The sequence below is a fragment of the Prionailurus bengalensis genome, chromosome E1 (genome assembly GCF_016509475.1).
Source record: "Prionailurus bengalensis isolate Pbe53 chromosome E1, Fcat_Pben_1.1_paternal_pri, whole genome shotgun sequence".
Taxonomy (NCBI): domain Eukaryota; kingdom Metazoa; phylum Chordata; class Mammalia; order Carnivora; family Felidae; genus Prionailurus; species Prionailurus bengalensis.
Window position 1 is genome coordinate 27,435,016 of NC_057347.1, and position 25,857 is coordinate 27,460,872.

A 25,857-nucleotide genomic window follows, 5' to 3' on the forward strand; every position below is an offset into this window, starting at 1 on the left:
TGGAAAAAATATATATATACAGCAGCCAATCCTCCTGCGGCGTTTTGTGTCTTTGTCCAACTGGAGAGGGTGTTTCATGTGGAGGGGCGTTACTTAGTCGCCAATGGGCGGGCGCCAGTGAAGCAGGGGAACCAATGAGTGTGAGACGTTGAGTGACAGCTGTCCAATAGGCACTCTCAGTGCTAGCACGGTTTGCGGCTTAAGCACTGCCGCGGTCTGAGGAATGTCAACTATTCAACATGGAGGCGGAGGTCGATAAGCTGGAACTGATGGTGAGTGTAAAGTAAAGGAGATCTACTGGGTAGCTTATTTCTCTCGGATGGCCTCCAAGGTGGGATGCAATTTCGAGTCGCCTGAAACCCTGGGCGGCAGAAGCTGGACCAGATTCAAGTTCCCTCCTCTTGTATCGAAGGGAGTTGCAGCCGCCTGGTCTCTTTTAACCGCCGCGGGGGAAGGGGTTACATCCGGGAAACTCGTGAGGGAAATGGCGGGAGATGCTGAGGTAGCTGGGCCTTTGGAATTCCTTGTTCCGTGCCCTAACCTTTCCGCCCCTCAAGGAACTGTGGCTTGTGCAGGCAGCGTTTTTTGCATTTCTCCCCAAAAGACCCTAACCGCTCCAAGAAGGGGAGAGGTCGTTCACACTCAAAGAAAGGGGGATGGAAGGTGAGGTGGGGAATAAACCGAGGGGGGCGGAGAGAAATCCCATTAGGGCAGAGCCGTTCACGTTCTTCAAGGCGGGTTGAGAAAGTCTGAGAAAGGTTCTAGACTCGCGTGCACAACTTCTTAGCGGTCGAGGAAGCTCCAAGGCCAACATATGTTTGGATCGAAGGTGGTAGCCCTTGGGTGGGGGGAAGGTGTGAGCGATGGGGACCTGAACCTCGAGCTCCTTTCTTGGAGCGCGGGAGGAATTGGGACAAGGAAGGTACCCTGCTTTCGAGTTGCCGAGTTTCATTCATTTATGAAAGTAGGGGGCGCGGGCGAATAATTGGAAAGGATTCAGGCGGCTGCTTGGCCTGCTCCGGGGCGCCAAGCTGAAGGGCTGTCCTAGTTTTTTTCTATGGATCCTTTACCGACTTGTTCTCTTTATTCCCTCTCTCCCATTCTTAGACTACCAGCTAGATCGCCCGCGCTTTTTTCTTCTTAGTTCCCCTTGTTCTATCTTCAGTCCTTACCCCCTCCCTGCATTACTATGTTTGAATTGGGCTGGCTTTCTTTAAAATGAGGAATTTGGAGGACGCGCCCACCATTGAGCTCCTGTCGGTTTTTTGTTAAAGAAAAATAACAATTAATTCAAAAAGCTCAAATCTTTCCTCTCCGTCTCAAACCGCCCGTCCCCCCTCCCCCGCCCTCCCATACCCTGGCCTTACAATTTAGATATCATTTGTGTCAGCGTTGCTCTCTCCAAGTTGAACCTTAGGTCATTTAGCATCTACACTTGTAGTGATCCTGGAAGAAACTGAGTACCATACCCTGATTCCCACCTCCAGAAAACGTGAGAGCTTGATACATCTTATTATTTTCTCCTGATGTATTAATGAATTGTAGCGGCTCTCCCATACAAATTCGACTTGAAGTTTTCCAGTTGATTCTAACAATTTTGAGTTATAATTTTCTTTGTGGGAGTAGGGGGAAATGGGGTGGGAGGGAATGGCAGTGAAGAAGGAAGTTTTTGCCGCTTTCCAAACCTGTAATAATGAACTTTCAGTTCAGTTTTGGTTTTTTTAAATCATGAAATGCCTTTAAACCAACAGAAGAACCAAAAATATGTCAAGTATCCTAGTTTGATTCTGTCAACCGGCATAAATGTTTAACACCATCTTGCCCTTTTACCCGTTCTGAATTTCTCCCTCCAGATGGAGATTTCTGCCTAATTGTAAGATGCTAAATGATACTAATTCTGCTTTTAACAGTTTTCCTCCCCCCTTAAGTTGACTGTTTATTTTTGAGGTACCAATTAAGGTTTTTTTGACTGCATGAGAGTCAGTATTCTCACAGGACTTTTTTTTTTTAGATTGAACACAATTTTTATTTATTTAATTTTTTTTTTTTTTTTTTTGAGAGCGAGAGAGAGAGAGAGAGAGAGAGAGAAAGAGACAGAGAAAGAGACAGAGAATGATCGGGGGAGGGGCAGAGAGGGAGGGAGACAGAATCCCAAGCAGGCTCCAGGCTCCGAGCTGTCAGCACATGGGGCTCTAACTCTCAAACTGTGACATCGTGACTTCAGCTGAAGTCCGACGCTTATCCCACTGAGCCACCCGGGCGCCCCCTCTTTTTCCTTTTTAAATGTTTAGATTGAACACAATTTAAGGGGAAAATGATTAAGTGTACATCTTGAAAAAAGTAGGCTTTAGAAAACTTTGAGGTAGCCAGGCTCTTAAACTTGTAAGTGTTTGAATGATTGGGTAGTTTTTAAAAATTCTTTTTAAGAGGTGAAGAGGAGAAAGCAGGTCTTCTTAAATTACTTGCAAGTAACCTAGTGGTAGCCTTCCCCTCCCCCCACTTCCAGTTATTAGTTTGTTTCCATAATCGTTAGAGTTTAAAAAATGTATTTGAACTATTACAGTTTTGTTATCACTGCTTTTTATTGATTGAATAGTAAAAGATGGTGCATCTCCAGATTTGCCATGTGCTATATCTATGAACTGGTTTATTTTCTAAGATTAGAAAGAAATGATTTCCTGTACAATCCTCTGAGTTTTGGTTCTACCTTACTTGAATAAAGGATTTGTTGAGGAACTAATTTTGAAAATTTATTAAATCAGGGGCCCCTGGGTGGCTCAGGTTTGAGCCACCTGAGTTTGGCTCAGGTCATGATCTAATGGTTCTGGGTTGGAGCCCCACCTCTGGCTCTGTGCTGACAGCGAAGGAGCCTGGAGCCTGCTTCAGATTCTGTATCTCCCTCTCTCTCTGCCCCTCCCCCACTCACTCTTTCTCTTTCAAAAAATAAATATTAAAAAAAATTATAAAAAGAAAAGAAAATTTAGTAAGTGAGAGAGAATGCGTATTATTGAATTTTGAAAATAAAGTATTCTCACTTTGTAGATAGCCTGATCCTCTTATTTTAAAAATATTTCATATTTTTCTCATTTGGATTAATTTCTAATTCAGAAAATTAAACATTTCACTCTTAAATACTTCTATTTATTTATTTATGAATACTTTCCTTAAAACTTGATCCTTGGCTAGCAGAGTTGAACTGTTCTAATACGTGAGTTGTATGGCCTAGGATTTGAGGTCTAGTCATTCATGTTCCAGTTGTCCTGAATTTGAGTTCATTTCTAACTCAAATTAGGAGTTTCAGTCTAACCAAGTAGCTGATTTAAAGAACGATTAGTGAAAATGGAAAGTATTTTTGCATCAATCAACATTATTAATGGGGGAATAAACTCATTGTAGTGTTATCTTTGTTCTCTTTTTCCCTTTCACGTACTGATTGAGTGATATTTGTCCACTGTTCTTTTGTGGTACCACAAGTGATTGTGCACAAAAGTACAATGTTATACTATCATAATATTTCTATTTCTGGGCTTACATCTGACTTTTGAATGGTGTCTTACCAGTTAAAAGGTTAGGATGGTGATAATTGGCTTGAATCCAAGAAGACCGGATCCTTAAAATTTCAGAACCTCCTCCTGTACCATATATTATTTTCTCCTTGATTTTTCTGTTGGAAGGAAATGGAGATGATTTCCTGTATTTAAGATCTTTAGGGTTAACTGAAATTTTATTTATTGATTGATTGATTTATAAAAATACGTTATTTTTAATTTTACGGACAGAGAGTGCAGGGGAGAGGGGCAGAGGGGGTGGGGAGAAAGAGAGAGAAAATCTCAAACATGCTCCATGCTCAGCATAGAACCTGACAGGCTTGATCCCATGACCCCAGGCTCATGACCTGAGCTGAAATCAAGAGTTGGACACTCAACTGACTGAGCCACCCAGATGGCCCTATTTATATATTTTTTAAAGTTTATTTATTGCTTTAGAAAGAGCATGTGTGTACATGTGCACAAGTGGGGAAGGGGCAGAGAAAGAGAGAGAGAGAGAGAGAGAGAGAGAGAGAGAGAAAGAGAAAGAGAATTGCCAACAGGCTCTGTGCTTTCAGGGTGCAGCCCAACTCCAGGCTTGATTCCATGAACTGTGAGATCATGACTTAAGCTGAAATTAAGATTCAGATGCTTAACTGGCTGAGCCACCCAGGCGCCCCAGGGGTTAACTGAAATTTTAAAATCCCCTTCCATAGTATTCTATTAGGAAGTCTTGTTTAGGAGACGTTAATTCTCTGGAAATCTGTAAACTCTTGAGATAAAAAGCCATAAGATGGTTATAACTTTTTATTTCTTTTTTTTTTATTAAAAAAAAATTTTTTTTAACGTTTATTTATTTTTCAGACAGAGAGAGACAGAGCATGAACAGGGGAGGGTCAGAGAGAGGGAGACACAGAATCTGAAATAGGCTCCAGGCTCTGAGTTGTCAGCACAGAGCCCGACACGGGGCTCGAACTCATGGATCACGAGATCATGACCTGAGCTGAAGTTGGCCGCTTAACTGACTGAGCCACCTAGGCACTCCAGTTATAGCTTTTTAGTATGTAATGTAGTTTAGATTCAAGAAACATAGATTGGGTATTTAGAGATTGAGAAACTTATTTTACTTTTCATTTGTTTTCTCTGATATTCTTTTTTTTTAAGTTTGTTTGTTTGTTTATTTAGAGAGAGAGAGAGCACATGAGCAGGACTGGGGCAGAGAGAGGGAGAAAGAGAGACTCCCAAGCAGGCTCCACACTGCCAGCACAAAGCCCAATGTGGCTTTGAACCCACAGTGAGATCATGACCCAAGCCAAAGTTAAAAGCTGGACGCTCAACTGATTGAGCCACCCAGGTGCCCCTGTTTTCTCTGATATTCTTAATCATTTGCTGTGGGGAGCTAACCAACAGGTCTCAAGAACAGTAATCTTTTCCACAACTTTGCTTTGGTAGTAATTATAACTGGTTTTGTTAATACCAGTCCTAACGTTTCAACAATACCCACGTTAATAACTTCTAAAGCTTAGGACGTATTTACACAATTCCTTTCTACAGATTTCTGTTGAATATTAATCATAGGTCAGTCATCAGAAAACTAGTATTTTGATATTTAAATTCAATTCTTTTTAACATTGATATACATATTCTTAGGTTTGGGGTGTCTTCTGTACAAAATGGCAGCCCTTCTTTAAATTCTTTTCACACTGAAGCTTCAACTGATGCAAGATGCTTTTGTGTTCCTTTCCTACCAATTTCTGCTAACGAATGCTCTGACTTTATTGCACTACTGTACTTTACAGCTAGCAGTGCAATAGTATTGTCAAAGCATCTGAAAGCAGAATGCACACCAGAATTTTGATTCTTGCCTTACATCTTTCTTCATTATCTGTGAGTAATTTATTACAACCTTTGTTACTAAAAAGTATATAATTTTATTACCCAAAGTGTATGTTTTAGAAAGTCATAACTTGAAGAAAAAAAATTTTTTTAACTAAAAGCTCACTGTCATAATGCATTATGAAACACACTGACATAATACTTATTATAGCTAGAGTTGTTATGGCTTGTTTAAATGAGTAGTGCTTTGTATTTTGCTTCTTTCTATCACAGATTTGGATAGGTTCTGGCAAATCTTTTTTTTTTTTTGAGTTTTAAGGTGAATTAGTAAGTGATGAAAACAATCTCTGCTGTATATTTCATATGATAACTTGCCCCGAATCTTATTTGGTATTAATTTTGTGTACTATGTAGTTTGTACTTGAATTTAAAACTTAAGAATGCTTGTTTTAAAGTTCTTTTTTGTAATAATGAAATATAATAAAGTATATATTCATTACTTTTTTGTAATTGATTTTGAGATATAACTTACATACAATAAAACTTACCAAATTTAGTTGTACAATTTGATGAGTTTTGACAAATGTGAACAGTCATGTAACCACCACCACAGACATAGTATAGAAAGAACATTTCTATCACCTAACGTTTCCTGCCCCTTTGTAGTCAACCTCCTCCCCTCAAACTTTCTGACAATCATTGATCTCTAGTTTTGCCTCTTCTAGAAGTTCACATAAATTGAATCATTTATAACTTGCAGTTTTTTGTGCCTGGCTTCTTGCACTTAACACAATAAGATTCATCCATGTTGTTGTACATATTAGTAGTTGGATCATTTTCATTGCTGCATAGTATTCCATTGCTGTAGACTTACAAATTGTTTATCCATTTACTAGATTATGGATTTTGGGATGTTTGTAGGTTTTGCCTATTATGAATAAAGTTGTTGTGGTATTTATACATTGTGGTATAAGTCTTTGGACATAATGTTTTTTGTAATGTTTGGATGTAATGTTTTTGTTTCTCTGGGGTAGTGTGATAAAATATATGCTTCATCTCATAAGAAATTGCTGAAATCTTTACCAAAGCTGTGATTTAGGGTTCCAGTTTCACCACATCTTTACCAACATTTGGTATCTTTGTATTGTCAGTCTTCTTCATTTTAGCTATTCTAGTAGTTGTGTAGTGGTATCTCATTAGTTTAAATTTGCATTTCCAGAATGGCTAATGATATTGGACATCTTTTCATGTGCTTGTTTGCAGTTGATATGTCTTCTCTAGTGAAATATCTGTTGAAATTTTTGAATCAGTTTTCAAATTGAAATGTTTGTCTTTTTAATTATTATGAGAGCCCTTTAATTTTCTCTGTTATTTACCCTCTCACATAAAAAATTTTGATGAAGTCCAATTTACACATTTATTCTTCTATGGATTATGATTTCTGTGTTCTATCTCACAAATCTTTGCCTAACTCAAGGTCACAAATGTTTCTTTTATATCTGTAGTTTTAGTTTTTACATTTAACTATTTGTATTTATTTATTAATGTTTACCTGTCTTTTTGAGAGAAAGAGAGAGAGACAGAGTGTGAGTGGGGGAGGGGCAGAGAGAGAAGGAGACACAGAATCCAAAGCAGGCTCCAGGCTCTGAGCTGTCAGCACAGGGCCCAACATGGGGCTCGAACACACAAGCCATAAGATCATGACCTGAGCCGAAGTCAGACGCTTAACCGACTGAGCCACCCCGGTGCTCCTATTTACTTTTTTTAAAAGTTTATTTTGAGAGAGAGAGAGAGACAGAGTTCCTGAGTGGGGGATGGGCAGTAAGGAACTGAGATAGAATCCCAAGCAGCCTCCACACTGTCAGCACAGAGCAGGATATGGGGCTTGAACCCACAAACTGTGAGATCGTGACCTGAGCCAAAGTGAAGAGCGGGACATTTAACCAACTGAGCCATCCAGGTGCCCCTAGGTTTCACATTTAGATCTCTGTCCATTTAGAGTTAATTTTTGTATGTGGTATAAAGTGAGAGTAGAAGTTCTTTTTATTTATTTATTTTTCCATATGGATATTCCCTTGTTCTTTGTTGAAAAGATTATCATTTCTCCATTGAATTACCTTAGCTCCTTTGTAATAAATCAGTTGAACAAGTGTGTATGGGTTGGTTTACTTATTTTTGAACTATTTTGTTCCTTAATGTCATATCATACTGTCATGATTGCTGTAGCTTTATAGTAAGTCTTGAAATCATCTAATATAATGCCTCAGACTTTGCTCTTGTTTTCTAAAAATTTTAAATTATTTTGCATTTCAAATAAGTTTTTTGTTTTGTTTTGTTTTGTTTTTTGTCAATTTCTACCAAAAAAGCCTGCTGGGATTTTGATTATGTTGAATTTAAAGAATAATTTGGGGAGATTTGATATTTTAAGAATAATGAATTTTCTGATTAATTAACATTATCTCTCCATTTATTAGATCTTTTTTTTTTTTTTCAACGTTTATTTATTTTTGGGACAGAGAGAGACAGAGCATGAACAGGGGAGGGGCAGAAAGAGAGGGAGACACAGAATCGGAAACAGGCTCCAGGCTCTGAGCCATCAGCCCAGAGCCTGACGCGGGGCTCGAACTCACGGACTGCGAGATCGTGACCTGGCTGAAGTCGGACGCTTAACTGACTGCGCCACCCAGGCGCCCCTCCATTTATTAGGTCTTTTAAAATTTCTCTCTGGGGTACCTGGTTGACTTGGTCAGTTGGGCATCTATCTGACTCCTGATTTTGGGTCAGGTCATGAACTCATGGTCATGAGATTGAGCCTGGTTGGGCTCTGCACTGCCAGTGCAGAGCCTGCTTGGGAATCTTGCTCTTCGTCTCCCTCTGCACCTCCCCTGTTTGCACCTGCACGTGCTCTCTCTCTCTCTCTCTCTCTCTCTCTCTCTCTCTCATTCTCTAAAAAATAATTCTCAACAGTGTTTTTTAGTTTTCAGTGTATAGATCTTGTTTATAAGTTTTTCATAACCTGTGGAGTGTGACTTCTATTAGTGCTCTAGATCATAAAAATAGACCAAAACTGTTATAATGTGTATTGCAAATAAATTGAATTTCAGAAAAAAGTAAGCTATTTGTTAAACAAATGTCCTTAAAAGCTGGAAGAATGGATGCAAGAGGGAAGAAAGATAGTTGAGATATTATTAGGCATCATTTGGACATCATTTGGTAGGGGATGAAGAACATGACTGTTTTTGATAAAACCATTTTATTCCCAAATTTTGTATATAAAGTCTTTGAGTTACCTCCCTTGCCTCCATTGTGGCTGTTTTCTTCTTTGGCATTCATTCATTCATTCATTCATTCATTTAAAATGTTTATTCATTAAAAAATTTTATTTTAATGTTTTTATTTATTTTTGAGAGAGAGAGAGAGCAAGCAGGGTAGGGGCAGACAGAGACAGAGACACAGAATCTGAATCTGAAGCAGGCTCCAGGCTCTGAACTGTCAGCACAGAGCCTGACATGGGGCTGGAACCCATGAGCCATGAGATCATGACCTGAGCCAAAGTCAGACGCTTAACCAACTGAGCCACCAGGCATCCCCATTTTTTGTTTGTTTGTTTGTTTGTTTTTGAGAGAGAGAGGGTGAAAGTGAGCAAGGGGCAGAGAGAGAGGGAAAGACAGAATCCCATGAGGGGCAGAGGGAGAGAGAGCGAGAAAGAGAAGTGGGGCTCACCCTAAGTGGGACTCATGTTCACCTGAAGCAGGGCTCAAGCTCACCTGAAGCTGGGCTCAAGCTCAGTTGAGTTCACCCAATGCATGACTTGAACTCATGAATGGCGAGATCATGACTGAGCTGAAATCTAGAGTTGGGCTCTTAACCAACTGAGCCACTCAGATGCCTCTTAAACTGTATTTTTGATGTGAACACATCTTTGATTTAAAGAATAGGGTATGAGAGGCCATACATATGAACCCATTTAAAATCAAGTGGGAAGTTTTCTTCTTCCTTGGAGCAAAGTAAAAGTTTTAAAACAAAAAAATCTTACATTTGTTACCCAAATATAATACAAAGTTTCAATATTAATATCTCTGATAATTAAATTTATTCTTTAAAAAAACATTTTTTTGTTTATTTATTTTTGAGAGAGAGGGAGACACAGAATCCGAAGCAGGCTCCAGGCTCTGAGCTGTCAGCACAGAGCCTGGCATGGGGCTCGAACCCGTGAACCGCAAGATCATGACCTTGAATGGTGAGATATCATGACCTGAGTAGAAGCTGGACACTTAACTGACTGAGCCACCCAGGAGCCACCAAATTTATTCTTAATTAGGCTTTTTTTTTTTTTTTAAGTTTATGTATTTTGAGAGAGAGAGAGAGAGAGAGAGAGAGAGAGAATCCCAAGCAGGCTCTTTGATGTCAGCTCAGAGCCCAACTTGGCTCTTGAACCCATGAACTGTGAAATCATAACTTGAGCTGTGATCAAGAGTAGGATGCTTAATTGAGCATTAATTGATTAATGATTAAGCATTAATTGATGCTTAACTGAGCCACCCAGGCGCCCCTTCAATTAGATTTTAAAAAGGTTATACTTCTAATTTGTCTCAATATATAACATTTTAGAACTTTTTTCAAGTTTATTCATTTAGAGAGAGAGAAAAAGAGAGAGCAGGAGGAGCAGAGAAAAAGGGAGAGTGAGAGAATTCAATATATAACATTTTATTTATGTATTTATTTGTTTTTTATTTTTTTAAAGATTTCTTTTTTTTTAAAAAAAGTTTATTTTCGAGAGAGACAGTGTAAGTGAGCTTGGGCACGCAAGCAGGGGAGGGGCAGAGAGAGAGAGATAAAGAGAGAGAGAGACAGAGGATCCAAAGCAGGCTCTGTGCTGACAGCAGCGAGCCTGATGTGGGGCTCGAACTCACGAATTAGAGATCATGACGTGAACCGAAGTTGGATGTTCAGCCGACTGAGCCACCCAGGTGCCCCAGTATGTAACACTTTAAAACTTTGAATAAGTCAATCCTTGATTCTTTGACTCAATGTTTTTGTTCTCATTTTATCAATGAGGAAATAATCTCAGTTTTTGCTAAGATTTTCATTTAGTAAGGAGTGGCTGGCTGGCTCAGTCCCAGGAATGGGTGAGTCTTGATGATTGAGCCCCATTTTGCGTGCAGAGATTACTTAAATAAAAACTTAAAAAAAAAAGATTTTCATGTAGTGACTGATTGTAAAATATGCCTACATTATTAGAACAATTTATTTTTGTTAGGAAATGTGAGAGTTTTGTAACTTTTATAAATTCCTCCTTTCTCCACTTAATCTGCCTAATTGTAAATGATAGTACTTCATACTTTCAGTAAGTGTTACTAGGGCAGGCTAGTACTAAAGTATAACATATTAACATGTTATGAAACTTATCTGAGAGACAGAGAAATTAAATACATTGAGACAGATGCCATGATGGGACAAGTAAATACCAGGTTCTATGGGGGGCACATTGGAAGGAGGTACCTAAGGGCACCTGGCTGTCTCAGTCAGAGGAGCCTGCAACACTTAATCTTGGGGGTGTGAGTTTGAGCTCCACGTTGTTGGTTGTAGAGATTACATAAATAAATAAAATTAAAAAAAAAAAAAAGGAAAGAAAGCAGAGGAGAAAATTTATTAAAAAAAAAAAAAGAAAAGAAAAGAGGCACTTAATCTGGGGAAGGCTTCTTGTTAGAGGTGAAATTTAATCTGAGACTTCAACGATGAGCTGGTATTAGCCAGTGAAGGAAACGGTAAATGTTCCAGGCAAAGGAAGCAGTGCATGTGAAAGGCTAGAGATGAGAGGTGTTACCCGACTGGGGGAAACTACCAGTGGGTCAGCAGTGTTGAGAAGGGGAGCAGTAAGGTTGAGGTGAAGAACCCATTATATCAATATTGTAGCTAATTTAAGTTGAAAACTTCTACCACACTGTTTTTCTTTATTATGTTCCTAAACATTTTATATATTTATGTTCTGTGGTAATCATGAACATATGTTCTTTTATTAAAAAAATCTTTATATACACACATTTCAGGTTTTGGGTAAACTATAGGGAAATTTAACTTTTTTTTTTGAAATTTAACTTCTGATTCTGTCATTGTGTATTGATTTTTGTGTTCTACATGCTTCATTGCCCTGTTTATTTCATGTAAGATAGCATAAACAAGAAGTGTAAAAAAAATAACCGAAAGGAATGTTTATCTGAATATTCTTGTAATAATACCATGTCTATCATTTACATGTACCACAGTGACCTACTCTGGTTTTTTCTTTCCCCCAAAGAAAATAGTAGTATTCTAGTAAAGTGAATGATTCACCCCAATTCTTTACTCTTCTGTGGATCCATATTCTATTGTGGTTTTTGTTGAGATATAATTGGCATATATCATTATATTAACTTCAGATGTACAAAATAGTGATTCAGTATGTGTATATATTGTGAAATGATCACACTAAGTCTAAACTCCATTACCACACATAGTTATATATTTTTCTACTTTTTTTACTTATTTAAATTTTTCACAAGGCTTTAAGATCTACTCTCATCAACTTTAGAACATACGATACAATATTAACTATAGTCACCATACTGTACATTACATACCCCTGACTTACTTATTTTGTAACTGGAAGATTGTACCTGTGATGGGCAAAGTACATTTCCCTGCTTCTGGATGTGCTGTGGCCAGTGACATATGGATAGAGTGGACAGTGTGCCAACTCTGAATTTGAAAGACTTTGTGTATTTCTGCTAACCCTGTTATCTCCATGAGAAGAATTATCTTCTGGTTCAAAGAGTATGAGAGACACCTGGCAATAGAACTGCAATGAGAGCCACCAAACTCAGCCTAACCTAGAGCACCAGATTCCAGCCAAGTTACACTTGAAATCAGGAGTTGGACGCTTGAATGACTGAGCCACCCAGGCACCCCAGAAATCAGTGATTTTAAAAAACAGCGTGGATATTTGGCACGATGAATTCAGTGTGGCTGAGGTTGTAAGATGTGAGGCACTGATGAAGAGCATGTTATTGTCATCTTGTGAAAAATTATACTAAAAGTTGGGATCAATTCTACAGGCATTGGAGACCCCAATGATCTTTTCTTTTTTTAAATAAAGATTTTATTTTTAAGTAATCTCTATCCAACATGGAGCTCAAACCTATAACCCCGAGATCAAGAGTCACACCCTACCAACTGATCTAGCCAGGTGCCCAACCCCGATGATTTTTTTTTTACCATTTAATTTGATTTATTATTATTTTTTAATTTACATCCAAGTTAGCATATAGGGCAACAATGATTTCAGGAGTAGATTCCTTTTTTTTTTTTTTAATGTTTATTTATTTATTTATTTATTTATTTATTTATTTTATTTTTGAGACAGAGGGAGACAGCATGAGTGGTGGAGGGTCAGAGAGAGAGAGGGAGACATAGAATCCAAAACAGGCTCCAAGCTTTGAGCTGTCAGCACAGAGCCCGATGTGGGGTTCAGACCCACAAACCGTGAGATCATAACCTGAGCTGAAGTTGGATGCTCAACTGGCTGAGCCACCCAGGCGCCCCAGGAGTAGATTCCTTAATGTCCCTTATCCATTTAGCCCATCCCCCCCCCCAACCCCTCCAGTACCCTCTGTTTTCCATATTTAAGAGTCTCTTATGTTTTTGTCCCCCTTCCTGTTTTTATATTATTTTTACTTCCCTTCCCTTATGTTCATCTGTTTTGTATCTTCAAGTCCTCATATGAGTGAAGTCATATATTTGTCTTTCTCTGACTGACTAATTTCATTTAGCATAATACCCTCTAGTTCCATCCAGGTAGTTGTGAATGGCAGGATTTCATTCTTTTTCATTGTTGAGTAATACTCCATTGTGTGTGTGTGTGTGTGTGTGTGTGTGTGTGTGTACCACATTTTCTTTATCCATTCATCCATCAATGGACATTTGGGTTCTTTCCATACTTTGGCTATTTTTGATAGAGCTGCTATAAACATTGGAATGTTTGTGTCCCTTTGAAACAGCATACCTGTATCCCTTGGATAAATACCTAGTAGTGCAATTTGCTGGGTTGTAGGGTAGTTCTATTTTTAATTTTTTGAGGAACCTCCATACTGTTTTCCAGAGTGGCTGCACCAGTTTGCATTCCCACCAGCAGTGCAAAAGAAATCCTCTTTCTCTGCATCCTCACCAGCATCTGTTGTTGCCTGAGTGGTTAATGTTAGCCATTCTGACAGGTGTGAGGTGGTACCTCAGTGTGGTTTTGATTTGTATTCCCCTGACGATGAGTGATGTGGAGCATTTTTTTCATGTGTAAGTTGGCCATCTGGATGTCTTCTTTGGAGAAGTGTCTATTCATGTCTTTTGCCCATTTCTTCACTGGATTATTTGCTTTTTGGGTGTTGAGTTTGATAAGTTTTCTAGATTTTGGATACTAACCCTTTATCTGATATGTCGTTTGTAAATATCCTCTCCCATTCCATCAGTTGCCTTTTAGTTTTGCTTGTTGTTTCCTTTGCTGTGCAGAAGTTTTTATTTTGATGAGGTCCCAAGAGTTCATTTTTGTTTTAGTTGTCCCTTGCCTCTGGAGACCTGTTGAGTAAGAAGTTGCTGAGGCCAGGTCAAAGACGTTTTTGCCTGCTTTCTCCTCTAGGATTTTTATGGCTTCCTGTCTTAGGTTTAAGTTTATTTTTGTGTATGGTGTAAGAAAGTGGTCCAGGTTTATTTTTCTGCATGTCATTGTCCAGTTTTCCCAGCACCACTTGCTGAAGAGACTGTCTTTATTCTATTGGATATTCTTTCCTGCTTTGTCAAAGATGAGTTGGCCAAATGTTTGTGGGTCCATTTCTGGGTTCTCTATTCTGTTCCATTGATCTGAGTGCCTTTTCTTGTGCCAGTACCATACTGTCTTGATGATTACAGCTTTGTAATACAGCTTGAAGTCCGCAACCCAATGATTTTTTTTTTTAACGTTTATTTATTATTGAGAGATAGACAGAGCATGAACATGGGAGGGGCAGAGAGAGGGGGAGACATAGAGTCTGAAGCAGGCTCCAGGCTCTGAGCAAGCTGTCAGCACAGAGCCTAACGCAGGACTCAAACTCACAAACTGAGATCATGACCTGAGCTGAAGTCGGATGCTCAACCAACTGTGCCACCCAGGTACCTCACCCCAATGATCTTTAAGTAAAGAGTGACTTAGTACAGAATGCCCTTAAACGCAAAAAAAATTTGCTTTTGGGGCACCTGGGTGGCTCAGTTGGTTGTGTCCAAGTCTTGATTTAGGCTCAGGTCATGATCACAGGGTCATAGGATTGAGCCCTGCATTAGGCTCCCCACTCAGCATGGAGCCTGCTTAAAGATTCTCTCTCTCTCTCTCTCTCTCTCTCTCTCTCTCTCTCTCTCCCTCTCTCTCTCTCCCTCTCTCTCTCTCTCCCTCTGCCCCCTCCCCTGCTCATGTGCATGCTCTCTCTCTAAAAAAAACTGCTTTAAATAATTTTTATGCATGTAATATATGTTCATTGTAATTTATTAGAAGACAGATATGTGAAATGAAAAACACCCTTCAATTCTATGACTATTAAGACATAGGTAAAATAGGTATTTTTTTGTAGGTATATCTTTTGGACTATTGTTTTTCTAAACCAAGTTTGTTAAATATATTTTGAAAATCTGGCCCTGTAGTCCATTATGTGTCCATAGGACACTTAACACAAATAATCTAGGATTCTGAAAGCTTTAAAAAAGTTAAATAGACTACCTTCAACTGATAAAACCAATCTTTTATAGGCAAGGGCTTGCGTATGTGTACTACCCTAATAATTGTAGGGTAGTACAATAACAGTAGTAGTAATAATAATAATAATAATAATAATAATAATAATGGTAATCATTATAAGCCTACATATTAGAACCTGATGAACTTGGAGCTTCTGCTCACTTTCTTCTGCTTTGATGTTACTATTTGCTGGAAATAACATGTCTGCAACCTGGTGCTTGTGCATATTAGTGCTTATCAGTTTTAGACATGCATTGGCATGTGTTTGTTCTATTTGGAAGAGACGGGATAATCAAGTCTCCAGCAGAAATATACAAAAAACAATTGTGATTTTGTATACATTAGAGGTGGCCCTCAACTTGTTGAGAACTTCAAATATTTCTTCTTAAAATAGTCTTTAGATGGTGGTTGGGTTCCCACGCTGTTTGTTCTTTCAAAGTAATGAATGTTCTTTCATCTTCCTTTTTGTCATTGAACATTTGGTTGTATATTAAAAACTCAGGGATATAAAAAGGAAGACAGGGCTTTTTCCATGAAGACATTTGAAATCAAGTGGTGATGCTACTGAGCAAATGATTATAATATAATAAATGAAATGGTAAGCTGGAGCCATGAATAAAAGAAAATGAGGGTAGATAAAGGTGTTTCAAAATCTGCATTGGAGAGAGGGGTGCATTCATTAAGTATTAGATTCTTTGGGGGGAAAAAAAAAAACAACCCAAAACAAAATATATTGGATTCTTTGGCTGATAATATAACCTAGATCTGGAAGTATTACAATGCCCAGTTCTCCCATTAAATAATGTTTCTAAGTTAAATGTATTTCTTTTTTAAAAATTTTTAATGTTTGTTTTTGAGAGAGAGACGGAGAGAGTGAGTGGGGGGGAGGGGCAGAGAGAGAGAGGGAGACAGAATCTGAAGCAGGCTCCAGGCTCTGAGCTGTCAGCACAGAGCCTGATGCCGGGCTTGAACTCATGAACCATGAGCTCATGACCCGAGCTGAAGTCAGATGCTCAACTGACTGCACTACCCAGGTGCCCCTGTAAAATGTATTTTTAAATTTTTTTTTTTCAACATTTATTTATTTTTGGGACAGAGAGAGACAGAGCATGAACGGGGGAGGGGCAGAGAGAGAGGGAGACACAGAATCGGAAACAGGCTCCAGGCTCTGAGCCATCAGCCCAGAGCCTGACGCGGGGCTCGAACTCACGGACTGCGAGATCGTGACCTGGCTGAAGTCGGACGCTTAACTGCGCCACCCAGGTGCCCCTGTAAAATGTATTTTTAAGCCTAGCTACTGAGTCTAGAATGTACCTCTACCAACTCCTCTCATCTCAGACAAGACTGCCGTATTTCTTCCTTTTCCTGTGATTTGATGCTGTTGAGACAAACTCATAAGCAGATGTGTTTGCTTTTTTACAGCACTGGTCCTTTTAAAAGGGAGCTCTATTGTGGCAGTGAGAATCTATAGGTTGTTTGTAAAAGGAAGTTTTTTTAACTTGGTCTGCAGTTCTTTCCTCCTTGCAGTTGAGTGGTATGTAATACAGTGTGCCATTTAGTTTAAAGCCTTAAGCCAATTATAATAAAACTAGTATAACAATATTATATGTTTATGAAATTTGTAGCATATTGTAAAATTCAAAGTTATTTCCTAAACTATTCCTTTTTCCATTTTTTAAGTATCTTCCTTACAGTCCCAGTCTGTTTCCAAGGATATTCAAATGGCAGAATGTAATTTGGCTGTCTTTGGGGCTTTAATATTGATCTCAATGGACTTTTCCCAGCTAAATTGCATATTTTATTTATCACTCTCAGGATGGGCATAAAAATTTCCATTTATTTTTGTTTCTGATTTAGAAGAAAACTGGCTTCTGAAAATATGAATGTCTTGTGTGTTTTTTCTTTAAAGCACTAGTGTTTTATTTTAAATATTATAATGTTCCTAAGAATAACGTCACTTAAAGGTAAATAAAGAGTAACCTCACATTGCTTCTCAGCCTTTTGGCTAAGGTGGAGTGTAAAGAGTAACCTCACTGTTTACAAGGCTTTAAGAGACTAATTTAAAACTGACAAGGGCTAGTGAATGATGTTTAGCAGTATCAATTTGCTCCATTAATCAGACACTAATGAATTTTGGAGACTATATTAATTGGTCAGGAAATTTCCTACCATGTGACTAAAAAGTTTTCCTTTTATGACCAGATCCTAGAACCCTATCGATATTGTCTCTGCTGTGTAAATAGCTCTGAGTAGTGCAATATTGCTTATAGGGTTTTGGTGTTTGGGAAGAACAATGGGCAGGTTGCAGAAACTATGTAGCTGAAACTGAAGCAACATTCATCTTTGTTTAGGAAGAAAACAAATAGTAGAAGCTAATTCTTAATATAAACCTTAAATCTGAAACTCAAATGTTGATTTTTAATGTCTTAGGAGGAAATTTATCTTCTAAATTTTAACATTTTGATAAATTAAAAGGGTTTATTTGTAGAATTATGAAATAATAGAATGATAGTGTTGAAAGGGACCTTAGACTTCCAACTCTCTCATTTAATAGAAGAGACCCAGAGAGATGGAAGACTTACTTAGGGCCACATAGCTTGTTAGGGATAACAGGGTTAGAACTTTTACCATGTATCTCAATCCTTTTCTTTTTCCTGGACCATACGACTAGATTGTGTTCAGAGGGAATTTTTATAAATTTATTTTATTTATTTATTATTATTTTTAAGTTTATTTATTTTGAGAGAGCAAGTGAGCACGAGCAGGGCAGGGGCGGAGAGAGGGAGAGAGAGAATCCCAAGCAGGCTCTGTGCTGTCAGGGTGGGGCCCACGAACTGTGAGATCATGACCTGAACCAAAATCAAGAGTACTGACACTTAATTAACTGAGCCACCCAGGTGCCTCCAGAGGGAGTTTTTTAATAGGCTAACCAGTGATAGATTTGAAACTGAAAAAAACCCAAACTTTAAACTTTAACTTTAGGTAAAGTCTTTACATTTGTCCCCCATCTATGTGACTTTTATTGGCTTTAATGTTATGTATATCACATATAGACTTTGGTTCAACTGCTTAAAAAACATACTAATGAAAATACAACTAGAGGCAAATCACTTAGATTTTTTTATTTTTAAATGTTTATTTTTGAGAGAGAGAGAGCACACATATGTGCGCACCTGAGCAGGGGAGGGGCAGAGAGATTGGGGGATAGAGGATCTGAAGCAGGCTCTGTGCTGACAGCTGAGATCCCCATCCTGGGGCTCGGACTCACAAACAGAACTGTGAGATCATCACCTGAGCCAAAGTTGGGCGATAACCCACTGAGCCACCCAGGCGCCCCTAGACTATTTCTTCATTTATAAAATGAAGAGTTCAAATCAGTGAATCTTGAACAATTGCATTAGTATCCTTTTCTTTTTTGTTCCCTGCTTATTCCCTAGCCCACTGATTCACTAATGAGTAAATACTTGCCCTGTGTATTATCACAAAATATTCTGTTCAGTTCTTCATAGAGGATTACATTCTACTTTCAAGCTGTTTTCCCATTCTACTTTCAAGCTTCTTCTTTTAAAAAGTTTTTAATTGTGATAAAATATATATAACAAAATTTACCATTTTATCAATTTTAAGTTTACAGTTCAGTGGTATTAAGTACATTCTTATTGTTGCATAACCATTACCACCATGCATTTCCAGAACTTCTTCATTTTTCCTAACTGAAACTCTGTACCCATTGAACGATAACTCCCCATTCCCTCCTCCCCCTGTCTTTGAAAGTCTGTTTACAATTCTGTGTAACTTCTGAAATATTTTTCAAATAGAAATGTGGGTACATTACTCAAGGTGGGGGTGGGAATTTTAAAAAATCTTTTTAAAGCAGAAGTAAGTATACATAGCAGCTAGGGGGAAGAAGAGGTGGGAAATCCTGATTTTTAGCATTGCCAGTTTCCCTGGTGTAAATATTTACACCTTGACCGATTTCAAACTACCAGCATGATGTCATTGAAAGTGGATTTGGGAGGACATGCACAGTAGTAGCACATGATACAGTATTTTCACTATGTACATGATAGATCTCAAGAGCATATATAATAGTAATATATAGTAAAATAACTAGGAAGTTATGGTTTTTTAGTATGTATTTATTTTTAATAATTTATTTAGTGGTACATTTATAGAATTTAAATTTTAGTTATACCTGTGTTTAACAATTGTGGTTTGCAAACAGTTTTGAAAATTTAGCTGAGTTTATCATATCATTGATTGGAAGCACCCTCTTTGGTATCTTATTAAAATGTAAGTTACTTAAAAGCAGGAACCACTTATTGTTGATACAGTTCGATGATTTTATTTTATATTTTTAAAAAGTTTATTTATTTATTTTGAGAGAGGGAAAGTGAAATAGAGAGAGAATCCCTAGCAGCCTCCATGCTGTCAGCACAGAGCCCGACTTGGGACTCCATCTCACAAATGGAGAGATCATGGCTTGAGCTGAAATCAAGAGTTGCACACTTAACCGACTAAGCCACCCAGGTGCCCCATTTTGATGATTTTAATAAATAGTGGACCTCAAGGTATAACAGGAAGCCATAGCTAAAACTGCTGTCTTGAAAAGAAAACATTGTTAAATGGTCTTTGAGATTATGCTGGTTAAACTTTAAGCAGAACTAAAATATCAAATTAAAAACCACCACATCTGTTTAAGAATTTCCATTTCATAAACAAGTTAAAAGTCTCCTAGAGTAAAGATTTTTTTTTTTTTTTTTTTAGTTCCAGTGTAGTTAACATATAGTTTTATATTACTTTCAGGTGTAAAATACAGTGATTCAACAGTTCCATATATTACTCAGTGCTCATAAAGATAAGGGTACTCTTAATCCCCTTCACATATTTCACCTATCCCCCCACATCCCCTCTGTTTGCTCTCTGTGGTTAAGTGTTTTTTGGTTTCTCTCTGTCTTCCTTTTTCCTTTGTTCATTTTTTTGTTTCTTAAATAATACATATGAGTGAAATTATATGGTATTTGTCTTTCTCTGACTGGCTTATTTCACTAGATACTCTCTAGCTCTATCTATATTGTTGGAAATGGCTAGATTTCATTCTTTTTAATTGCCCAATAGTAATCCATTATGTATGTGTGTGTATGTGTATATATATCACATATTCTTTATTCATTTATCAATGGACACTTGGGCTGATTCCATAGTTTGGCTATTGTAAATAATGCTACAATAAACATCGGGGTGAATATATCTCCTTGAATTAATGTTTTGTATTCTTTGGGTAAATATTCAGTAGTGCAATTACTGGATCGTAAGGTAGTTCTAGTTTTAACTTGTTGAGGAACCTCTATACTATTTTCCACAGTGGCTGCACCAGTTTGCATTCCCACCAAGACTGCATAAGCGTTCCTTTTTCTCTATGTCCTTACCAAACTTGCTGTTTCTTGAGTTTTTTATTTTAGCTATTCTGACAGGTGTGAACTGATCTCTCACTGTGGTTTTGATTTGCATTTCCCTGATGATGAGTGATGTTGAACATCTTTTCATGTGTCTGTTGGCCATCTATATATCTTTGGAGAAATATCTGTTCATGTCTTCTGCCCATTTTTTGATTGGATTATTTGTTTTTTGGGGGTGTTGAGGTGTGGCAGTTCTTTACATATTTTGGATATTAACCCTTTATCAGATATGTCTTTTGCAATATCTTCTCCCATTCAGTAGGTTGAAAGATTCTGCCTTGAGGTGACCCTGGAGCCACAGATCCCATAATTCTTAGAATTCTGTGATAACTTAAAAGTTTTAGAAACTTTTATTTAAAATTATGCTTTAAGGGTATCTGGCTGGCTCAGTTGGTGGAACATGTGACTCTTGGTCTCAGGGTTGTGAGTTTGAGCCCCACATTGGGTGTAGAGATTACTTTAAAATCTTTTAAAAAATAAAATTATGCTTTAGACTGTTATATAATGCCTTGAACTATATATAAAGCCATGGGAGTGTAGTCTTTTTCAATCATTAAACAAATCAGGTCTTGAATGCTTTGAGTCTTTGTTAATTGGATTTGCCCTCTTCCTTGTCCCTTTCCCTTTCCCCATATTTTCCATCCACATGTTATATAGGTTAGTAAGTTGTTTGTTTGTTTTTTTTTTTTAATTTTTTTTTTCAACGTTTATTTATTTTTGGGACAGAGAGAGACAGAGCATGAACGGGGGAGGGGCAGAGAGAGAGGGAGACACAGAATCGGAAACAGGCTCCAGGCTCTGAGCCATCAGCCCAGAGCCTGACGCGGGGCTCGAACTCACAGACCGCGAGATCATGACCTGGCTGAAGTCGGACGCTTAACCAACTGCGCCACCCAGGCGCCCCAAGTTTTTTTTTTTTTTTAATGTAAAGGAAAAGTTAATCCCCAAGCATATTTCAGTATGGGAAATTATGCCAACAGGAATTTTCTTTATATACATACACATATGCATATGTAGTAATTAGTAATCTGCTTAATGAAATCTAATCATTGTACAATTTAATCATGACATCTAATCTGGCAAGTGTATAAGCAAATAAAAAACCTTCATTTTTGGAAAACACTTAAAAATTTTTTTTCAACATTTATTTATTTTTGAGAGACGGAGACAGAGTGTGAGTGGGGGAGGGTCAGAGAGAGAAGGAGACACAGAATCTGAAGCAGGATTCAGACTCTGAGCTGTCAGCACAGAGCCCAATGTGGGGCTTGAACTCATGAACCATGAGATCATGACTTGAGCCGAAGTCTGACACTTAACTGGTGGACACTTAACCACCCAGGTGCCCCTGAAAAACATTTTAAGTATAGGTTTTAATTAACAACTTCTATATTTGTTTTTCTGATTCATAGCAACTCCCTGCTGTTAGAGATGGAAATCAGATACAGATTCTTAGAAAAAAATTAAAAACAAAAACTGACTTTCTCTTTTTCTTCTATTTCTATTCCAAAAGGTTTCGGTTATAAAGATAGAATTTTGGTAATTACAAAGTATTCCATTCAAATTTAGGCCAATAATGAGAGAAATTATTAGTGATAGAAGCTTTAGTGTATTTCTGATACTCTGTTCAATTTGACAGTTCTGACCTTAGAAGCATTTTAACTTCTGAGACCCATTTTATTTTACTCCACATTCCAAAGTAGAAGTCTCAGTTTACCTTTTTTTTTTATAACAAAAATATCTGTACATCATTTCTCATTAGACCTGATGACTACTTTTAACAGTTTTTGTTGGCTTTTGTTCTTTCCACTAAGGCTTCAAAGTATGAAGAACCAATCTTTAGTCCAGAGCCTAACCCCTTGGTAAGGTCTGAACCTTCTCCCCAAAGCAGTCTTCTTGGTTGTGGCCTAGGAATGGGAGACTATTCCTGAAAAAAACATGTTTTGCCTTTCATAGTAAACTCAAAGGATCCTGGTTGTTTCCCTGATAAATTCAAGACAGCACATGCTTTAAGATTATGTAAAAGAAGCACAATTTCCAAAAATTAAGAATACTTTATATTTATATCACATTTAGAGATAGACCACTTTTAACACTCTGATCTATATGCTTCCCAACTTTTCTATATGAACGCACACATGTATTTTACAGCCTGTGCTAGTTTTCCCCTTTTTTCTCTCCCTTAGAGATTTACTGCAGACCAAGGACCCATGCTTGGACTCAGGTTCAGTAAACTGGGGTTATTCGGACTACTACTCCTGTACTATATGTAGCCTTTTCTTGTATAATTTGTGTCTCTTTAAGGTGTCTAATTTTGGTCTGTGTGGCAAACACTCGTAGTTCATTGTTTAATGGGGTTGCAGATGATGGTAACATTGCAGGTATCCCTGAAAATAAATTTGTTGTGTGTTTTAACTTGAACATTTCCTACCAGAGTTAGAAAAACAGTACCTAACTGATGAGAGTGTCACTCATCTTGGGAATTTTGGAAACTGTTGTTAGTTCTTGTGTTAATATGTGACAGTGGTTACTTAGTGTCTTAATTTTAGCTCTAAATCTAAGAGAGATGCATAGAGAAACAACTTTCAAAATGTTAACTAGTTTTTAAATTTTTAATAGAGGCATGGGTATTATAAATGATGGAGGTTTTATATACTTATTTCCATATTTCTAAAATTAGTATATTTCATATTGAAATGCTAAAAAAATGTAAATATAAAAGAATAGTTAACAGTTATCATGTTTATTAGTATGTCTTTTGGTTCACAAAAAATGATTTATGCTGATCTCTAGTTCCAGAAAGCTGACTCTGATCTGGATTACATTCAATACAGGCTGGAATATGAAATCAAGACTAATCATCCTGATACAGCAGGCAAGGTAATCTGCAAAAGAAATATATATATATTTTTTTTTTTTTTTTAATTTTTTTTTTTTTTCAACGTTTATTTATTTTTGGGACAGAGAGAGACAGAGCATGAACGGGGGAGGGGCAGAGAGAGAGGGAGACACAGAATCGGAAAGAGGCTCCAGGCTCTGAGCCATCAGCCCAGAGCCCGACGCGGGGCTCGAACTCACGGACCGCGAGATCGTGACCTGGCTGAAGTCGGACGCTTAACCGACTGCGCCACCCAGGCGCCCCAAGAAATATATTTTTAACAGATTATTTTATTAAAAGATTTTCTGATAGTATTTCTAATAGCAGTATAATTTAAATTATTAAGTAATAAATTTATAGAACCTTAAAATATTTTTGTGTTGGAAACTTGATCACAGCATACCAGAGAGATTATACCCATAGTCAAGGAAATTTGTGGCTCTTATTTATTTATTTATTTATTTATTCATTTATTTATTTATTTATTTATTTTGAGAGAGAGAGAGAGAGAGAATCCCACGAGGGCAGAGAGAGTGAAAGAGAGAGAGAGAGAGGGAGAGAGAGAAACCCGAAGCGGGGCTCAAGCTTACCTGGTGCAGGACTCGAGTTCACCTGATATGGGGCTCAAACTCAAGAACTGTGAGACCATGACCTGAGCCAAAGTTGGATGCTTAACTGACTGAGCCACGCAGGTGCCCTGGCTACTTTTTTTTAACCCTTAACCAAGAATTATTGAATCCAAAGGTACCAACTACTGTGGAAGCCTCTGAAATTCTGAGAGTATAGTTATCTCTAGAGTAGTGGTTAAATAAGAAAGGAGAAACCATGGCAGTCACGATACTCTCTGAGGAAGATGATGATGTACTATAAATTTGTTATATGAACTGTGATTTTTGCATAAAATTATGTACTTAGTTATTCTAAGTTTAGATTGATTAGAAATATTAACTCTGTTTATATACCATAAAATTATAACTATGTGTCCACATGCCCATGGAGATATAAACAATTATTTTAAAGTAGTTTTTTTTTTTTTTAAGTTTATATTTGAGAGAGAGAGAGAGAGAGAGAGAGAGAGCACAAGTGGGGAATGGGCAGAGAGGGAGAGAGAGAGAATCCCAACCAGGCTTCGTACTACCAGTCAGAGCCCCATGCAGGGCTGGAACCCATGAACCCCGAGATCATGACCTGAGCTGAAGTTGGACGCTTAACCCACTGAGCCACCCAGGCACCCTAAGGAGATAGTTTTTAAGCATTGTCTGTTAACATTAATTGACCACTTATAATGTTTCTCTCTGACAGCACTTGCCAACAGACAAGAAATATCATATAATTTTGAAAAAAAAATTTATACAATTAGGAATTATTTTGAATTGGGTGGAAGTGCAAATTAAAATAACACTTCTTTTTATTCCCCTCCCTCCCCCCCCCCCCAAAAAAAACCCACTGTTTTATTGAAGTTAGTTGACACAGAATGTTACATTAGTTTCAGGTGTACAACATAGTGAGTGGACAACTCTATACATTATGCTATCTATGCTCAACACAACTGTAGTTACTACCATCTCTTACCATACAACACTATAACAGTATCATTGATTTATATTCCCTATGCTGTACATTTCATCCTGTGACTTATTCATTCCATAACTAGAAGCTTCTACCACCCACTCCCTTCATCCGTTTTGTCCATCCCATCATCCTTCTCCCCTCTGGCAACTGCCAGTTTGTTCTCTGTATTTATGATGGTTTCTGCTTTGTTTGTTTGTTCATTTGTTTTGTTTTTTGGTTTCTTTTTTTTATTTTAAAAAAAAAATTTTTTTTTTTCAACGTTTATTTATTTTTGGGACAGAGAGAGACAGAGCATGAACGGGGGAGGGGCAGAGAGAGAGGGAGACACAGAATCGGAAAGAGGCTCCAGGCTCTGAGCCATCAGCCCAGAGCCCGACGCGGGGCTCAAACTCCCGGACCGCGAGATCGTGACCTGGCTGAAGTCGGACGCTTAACCGACTGCGCCACCCAGGCGCCCCCGTTTTTTGGTTTCTACATATAAGCAAAATCATATGGTATTTGTCTTTCTCTGTCTGACTTATTTTCACTTAGCATAATACCTTTTTGTCCCAACATGTTGTTCCAAATGACAAGCTCTCATTCGTTTTTATGATTGGGTAATATTCCATCATACATAGATACCACATTTTCTTTATATTCATCTAACACATAGGTTGCTTCTATATTTTTGCTATTGTAAAGTAATGCTGTAATAAACATAGGTGTGCATGTATCTTTTCCAATTAGCCTTTTTGTTTTCTTTAGTGTGTGTGTGTCTGTGTCTGTGTGTGTATTCTCTTTGGGTAAATACTAAATACT

The 25,857-nt window shown here is 37.8% G+C and overlaps 1 protein-coding gene across 2 annotated transcripts in view; it reads left to right on the plus strand.

Moving 5' to 3' along the window:
• The first annotated feature begins 151 nt into the window (after positions 1–151).
• The window catches only part of SKA2 (spindle and kinetochore associated complex subunit 2), a 47,237-nt gene continuing 21,531 nt past the window's right edge, over positions 152–25,857 (plus strand). The window contains exons 1-2 of one of the 2 annotated variants that reach the window (XM_043583909.1): positions 152–272; positions 23,403–23,489. In XM_043583909.1, coding sequence (XP_043439844.1) covers positions 240–272; positions 23,403–23,489 — 120 coding nt within the window. In that variant the 5' untranslated portion in view covers positions 152–239. The remainder of the gene's footprint in view (positions 273–23,402; positions 23,490–25,857) is intronic. The other variant, XM_043583910.1, reaches the window with a different exon arrangement.